Genomic DNA, 6,783 nt, shown 5'->3' with positions numbered 1-6,783 from the left:
AAGATAACCTATGTGTAAATTACATCTTCGTAAAGGTTTACATATTAGCAGCTACCGCAAGCCTTGAAGATCTTGGCTGACGCCATGGTCATATTAATGTTCAATTCATCAGAATAAATTCCGAAAACGTATTCTTTCCTATCCAATTTGTTGTATTTTAATAGGAAGTGTCACATCTTCTCAAACAGCCACTGACTTCGATTTCAACATTGTGTTGAACTTTACTAGCTGGCATACATAACAAAATTTATCATTTTGGTATATGTTTAGTGACATTTAGCCGGTATGGCTTTCTGTGGTTTGCAAGGACGATGCCTTCATCACAATTGAACAGAAATTTCAACAATTTTGCTAAAAATGTAGGCCTCCAGGAAGAAGACAGGAGGCGAGGAAAGGATATCAGGCGATTCAAGGAATTTGAGGTCATACACATAGCTGTGATGGTGTCTACATGTCCCGGATACGGCCTGATCGCCATGTGGTTAATTAAACTGATCGTTTGTTTTCTTCTCGCCGATATTTAGATCCGATTCCTCATCTGGGTGGTGTGCTATAATCTAATGCTATGTGTACACAATTTGAAGAAGAAGAAAAATACATGCCAAAGTTCAATTCCTTCAGTCTGACAATTTCAGAAACGAAGACGTTTCCAGAACAAAATATGCATTTTGAGAATACAAGAGAATTGTCATTAAAAGGTCAGCAATTTGAACTAATTTTCTTAACATTACTGTAAAGCTTTAAAATTTGACATTTTCTGCTTCAGTCGTTACATAAGGCTTGTTCAACACAAAATGCTTAAAGAAAAATCAATGACAAATGTGGTAATTTAATGTTTATTAAAACATGAAAGTTTATATTCAACAAATGTATAAGGATTTCCATAGGTTCTCTGCGACTAATTCTCTCTCGTCCGGTTGAAGAAGGTGCTCTTAGTTTTCAGTGAGTGACCGAAGCAATTGTCTGACAAGTTCCTCCTTACTCTCCAACGCTGCAACACAGAAACGGAGAGCTAGGGTATACAATGGCGCGTCAGCAAGTATATTAAAGAAACACAGTTTGACATTAACCCTCGATCATAAACGGAATTCGAATCCATGATATTCGGATCCTGGTACGTCAAAGGTAAACATCCAATACTGAAGACGTGAATACATGTAAATCCAAACCCAGTATACTGAGTGGTTATACCACTGGACGTAACTAACAAACATTATCCCTACATCCCCGCACACACTTACCACTCATGTAGTGGTCGCGCAGGTCGTATGCCTTGGTAACCGCCACAATTGCGTCGTGAAGACGCATGCCGTCGTTGCGAAGACGGAAGAGGTCCACCAGCGTCCTGGCGAGCTCCTGTACGGCGTCCTCCTCGCTGTAGTGCCCACCTGGTGGCAGAGACATTGTATACGTCAAAAGATGGACACGACAGGGTCAGGTTTAGTGCCTACTGTCTATAGAAAGATATGTGTATCAGATAAAAATTAGCAGTAAGTTTTTTCTTCTTTTTTTCTTCACATTTGAAAAAACGCCCTCGACTAGCAGTACATGTTCCAGTGTTAATGTAAAAATAATATATCATTCCGAGATATACGGTTTTCCCTTTGCCTGGCGTGTTCCGAGCGCATGCAAACCTGTAGAAACAGAGATTCGGTTTTTGTTGCATTTCTTTCGGTTGTTTCTTTGTTATAAAAGGTAATTTGAGATAGTATTTACATTATTGTGCAAACGGCTGCTCTAGTCTACCTAATACTATGTATTGGGAAACATAACGATGTATACTTATGTACGATTTATTTATTTTAAGAGTTCAAGATACGTTTAAGTGTGAACGCCTCCACGAACTGCCCTACAACATATGCGTGTACCCCACGCTGTGTGTCGTACTTCCAATCTTCTCCACATCCCAGCTGAACGCATCTTCTATTAGGAAACTCGTGCATGTCAGATCGTCCTCAATCGCCCGCTCCAACTTGGGGAGGAACGTCTCATTGCCGAACTCTGAAAAAAATATACGGTCAAGTGTTATGACACAGATGAAGCACTGGTTCTCGTAGTTAGTGGTCATAGAAACGGTGCTTACTCCATTGTTTAGAGGCCGCCGTCGTGTGGGTAGAGCACGGGTATGGTGTTGGCAAACTAAGAATTAGAATGGAGGCGCACCGTGTTTCGAACCCACTATCATAGGTTTCTTTCACAGCAATTTGCAAGGCCTAAGACGATGGGCCTCCGGAGAATTATGTTTAAAAGAACATTCAAGATTGATCTACATGCTTACGTCACATGCAAAGGTTGCAGTTAAAATTGACACTATGTTACTGTAATTATACAAGCTTGAGGAAGATTACCTGGATCTTGAACGCTCTCGGTCAGTCTGTTGCAACGCGTCACGTGCTTGAATCCATGGTCTCCCTCAAACAAACGCTTCAAAGCATCCGCAACTCCGAACAGCGTCTCGGTGAACATGCCCTGCGTCTTCTTCATCATCTTCCCAATGCCTCGCGCGACCTCTTTCCAATCTGAAAAAAAGATGCAAAATGGCGGTCTCGTTACAGGTTTCTCGCAGGTAAAAACACCGTTTGTTTTATAAATCAAGATTTGTTGTTAAGTCTAATGACTTGAGTGAGTTGTGTGTCCTGGAGCAGCACATATCCTGGTCTCCAGGCCGCGGCTGTCTGGTAACCTGGGCGGTCGGGTAGCCTAGTGGTTAAAGCGTTTGCTCGTCACACCGAAGACCCGGGTTCGATTCCCGACATGGTTACGATGTGTGAAGCGCATTTGTGGTGTCTCCCACCGTGATATTGATGGAATATTGCTAAAAGCGGCGTAAAACCTCACTCATTCACTCTCTTGTATCCTACACTTTTTACGCAGTCCGCCCAGTGTTTCAAGAACTGAAGGGTTACTTTCGGTTCATATTCCCAGTAGATATTCTGATGCCAACATGTAGGTCTTTGTCAGTTCAGTTCTATGAGACAGGTGTTTCATCATCATACGACTTGTTTTGTTTGGGGCGGGCCTTACACTTTAGTGTATATACTTTGGTACTACAGTCAGAACTGTTGGACAAGACCCCGTACTCTGCATCTTCCCTTACCTTTCTCGACCCGTGTAGATCCAGGGTAGAATAGATCTTCAGCAACCCATGCTTGCCATAAAAGGCGACTATGCTTGTCGTAAGAGGCGACTAACGGGATCGGGTGGTCAGGCTCGCTGACCTTTATACAATTCATCGTATCCCAGTTGTGTGGATCGATGCTCATCCTGTCAATCACTTGATTGTCTGGTCCAGACTCGATTATTTACAGACCGCCGTCATATAGCTGGAATATTGCTGAGTGCGGCGTTAAAAAACAAACCAACTTACCTTTCTCCTCTACATCCTCAGCCACGGCCTCCTTCACGAGCTCAATGTCTTCCATGAGGTCGTCTGCTCTGCTCATGATCGAAGTGACACCTTTCACAAAATCCTCGGCTGATAAAGCTGCAAGACAGACATGGATGATTATGCCGGGGTGTACCCATCCTGTGAGATTCTAGGTCTGGCAGAAGTAAACGGATGATATATCTACGTCCAATGACAAAACCGATGTTTAACTAATCCGGATCTCACTAACGGCGAGTATATAAACTACGCTAATATTTCATCAATTAAAATGACTAATCAGGACACTCCTATTCCGTACTGAAATTATGGGATAAACGATCATTATTTAGCGTATTATAGGTGTTTTAGTGTTTATCAACACATAATAAAAAAAAGTAAATGAATGATCCTGAGGGAGCGATCGGATTATAATACTACATCAAATTTCAAAACACAGTAGGTTTATCTCCTAATTGACATAGAGCTGGAACGGTTTCACGACGAAGTCAAGACTCTTGCACTCGAGGTCGCTATTAATCCTTCATGCAGCAGCACCTGTACTTACGTTTTATTGGCTTTCCCATATCCTGAAAAATCACAAGATTGTTATATGAAGTAAAGAATATATCCCTTTATCGAAAACATATTAAGAAACAATGCAATGTAGATTGTTTGACGAGTCTAAGCTGTACGTGACTGTAAGGTCACCTGGGTGGATGAGATGCTGCCTGGCGGATGAGGCAACGGAAACTCGGCTCATGTTTTGTTAGTATTTGCATGTGATGCTTACTGATACAGCTGGATGTTGATACATCCTGTCCATCCATAGAGCGGGAAGGGGAGTCCACCCACAACGCTACTCTCATATTAACTATATGGTATGCATGTTTTAATGGTGTTAGTTACCAAGGCAGATTCACAAGTTCTACAATACACGTTGGGAAGCAATCTCTCGTTACACACATAGTCTATCTGCTAACCCACGTAATTTATGTTTATAGAGAATACTTAAATATGACAACTCCAAAAAGACCACAAACGCTGATTTGGCATTAAATATGCACATGGGAGAGGTTGTACTTACCGGCGGTGGAGTTGACCCCTGGCCTACAGGGCTGGCCACGGACAGGCACACTACAGACACACACAGGATGACTTGCCTCAACATGATTGTAGTGAATGCATGCGGTGCCAGGGAGAGAGTTCGAGACCCTTATATACACTGTCCCCACATAGCGGTCTGGTAAGAGTACGTAAGCTGCTAATGACCCTAATTGTCACCCATGTAATCCTATTGTGACTTTCTTGCCAATCAGACTAAATAATTAAACGACTTGTCGAATTCACGGTTAAGCCTGAGAAACACGACTCAATAGATGAATACATGGCACTAGTTTCTGGAAAAGATTTGCTATATCCTTGGTAACGACGTTTCAGGGCTACTTCCTGTCCCTCTACCAGATCCGCCTTCATCGTTCACATGATGGCGGTGCAAGATGTAAACAGTGTTACAAAGAATTATAACATGGTTATCCATCAAAGAGTGTCATATATTCATGTTCTTCCAACTTTTAAATACTCTACTCTATAGACAAGAATCTATAGATTTAATTGGAAATGGTTTTTGCCAAACAATATAAGTCGAACCTCATTATCTCGAACGTACCGATATCTAGAACCTATTCCTATTAATAATGTATATCAATTGTTTCTTGAACCATGCGTTTGAATTTACATATTTTTAGCAAGAAGAAGAAAGAGAATGTTAATTACAAAACTGCTAATTTATTAAACCGAACATCCATTAATTCAATTTATTATGAACGCAAAATTCAAACCGATTTTGGTGTTTCTTATTATTTTACCTAAAGGTATTCAGTATATTCAACTGTAATTCACTGTGAAATAGTCTCTTCTACAAATGTGCACAGCATGTATATATGAGTTTGTTCCCATGTAACACGGTGTAACACGGTGTTACACGGTGTAACACGGTGTTCCCATGTAACACGGTGGGTGGGCCCAGTGGAAAGACAGCCTGATTGACCTGACGGTGATGCTCTGGACTGTGAGACTACTATTGGGAACAAATTACAGTTGTACTATATGCTCTGTGTGTACGACGTTAAGGGTTTCTTTATACCCCAATGATAAAGGGTATGACCCCAAAGATAAATAACCCTTTACCTGTAGTTAAAGGCTAAATATCGTTCCCGTATGTTGATTGATTTTATTTATAAATATTATTTTCTTACTTCTATAAGTGATCTGTTGAAGTCAGAGTACCGGTAGTGGTGGGATATTTAGATAGATCAGGTGTTTTTGAAGTTCTTAATAATGGCGTTGTTTGTCCCCGTACTAAAGAGGTTCAGAACTTCTGGGTCTCTATCATGATGTCACCACTAATTTAGAATATGTTTTATTGCCTGAAGGGTCATTTTAATGAAATTTGATACAATGTTTCGTCGTGTGAATCGTGTATATAGGTGCTCGTTGTCATGAAACTCCAGAGAATTCATTACAGTAGCGGTGTTCTATTGACACTGAACTTTGCCGCGTGTGACCATTGTCTGGAGTATTAATTGTTAATGTGATAATTGACCTATCGCCTGGGCGGTGTTAACCACCACCTGCTCCCTCCAATCAGGCGCAAATTAGTCACCCATATATTTGTCTAATATTGTTATAATTAAATGTTGGGAGATATGGATGTCCGCCACACCATGAGTGATCATGTTGAATGAATGTGTAGGAATTGTTTTCTATTGACCTTTAAACAATATTCCGTCATTTTCTCTGCCAGTTTTCGCGTTTTTCAATTCCAAAAACTATACAAATGTACATAAATTGTTGCGCTCAACAAAATGTATAAATTGGCAGATGTTGTGAGGGCAATACATGGCTTACCATGGCGTAAATGCACCTGTTCAAATAAACATTTAATCATTGTTGCTTTGAAGTCGCCATGTGTTTAATTAGCATGTTGTATCTAAGGATTAAAGCTTTGAGACTACCAGCTGGAGAGGATTAGGGGGGCTTGTGACGTACACTTAGATACATGCCGGGGTGTGAAGAAGAAGAGGGGGGAAAAGCAGAGGAAGAAGGTGAAGAGAAGAATGTTTATTCTCATGAATAGGCCACTCAAGCTACTTTTCACATTATGTGATATTTTTTTTATCAGAAAAGGCTGATAACTACATTAGAACTACAGACTTTCTACTGTTAAATATTTACAAAAGTAATCAGAAAAGAACATTTGTCAGCGATTATTTAAGATAGTAGATTGTAGTAAAATGTGACCCAATAGCCTTTTTACAACTGCATTTTTTTCTGCTGCCCGTTGCTAAGACGTGGTTTTATTCTTGTTGGCGTAGTTCTGGTGGGGAGGATTCTATGGCGGCTGCTTCGTCCCGAGG

General features: G+C 40.8%; 1 protein-coding gene across 1 annotated transcript; it reads right to left on the bottom strand.

Moving 5' to 3' along the window:
* Positions 1–907: 907 nt before the first annotated feature.
* LOC139468595 (uncharacterized) lies at positions 908–4,535 on the bottom strand. The gene is made up of 7 exons (XM_071250717.1): positions 4,452–4,535; positions 3,933–3,954; positions 3,368–3,484; positions 2,349–2,519; positions 1,888–2,001; positions 1,242–1,388; positions 908–991 (listed from the first exon to the last, which is right to left on the bottom strand). Exons 1-7 carry the CDS (start codon positions 4,533–4,535, stop codon positions 933–935), a joined length of 714 nt encoding a protein of 237 aa, XP_071106818.1. The 3' UTR covers positions 908–932.
* Between the last annotated feature and the right edge of the window lie 2,248 nt (positions 4,536–6,783).

This window comes from Haliotis cracherodii, unplaced genomic scaffold (genome assembly GCF_022045235.1).
Source record: "Haliotis cracherodii isolate W230 unplaced genomic scaffold, xgHalCrac1.p SCAF_2, whole genome shotgun sequence".
NCBI lineage: Eukaryota > Metazoa > Mollusca > Gastropoda > Lepetellida > Haliotidae > Haliotis > Haliotis cracherodii.
This window is presented reverse-complemented; position numbering and strand designations above follow the sequence as displayed.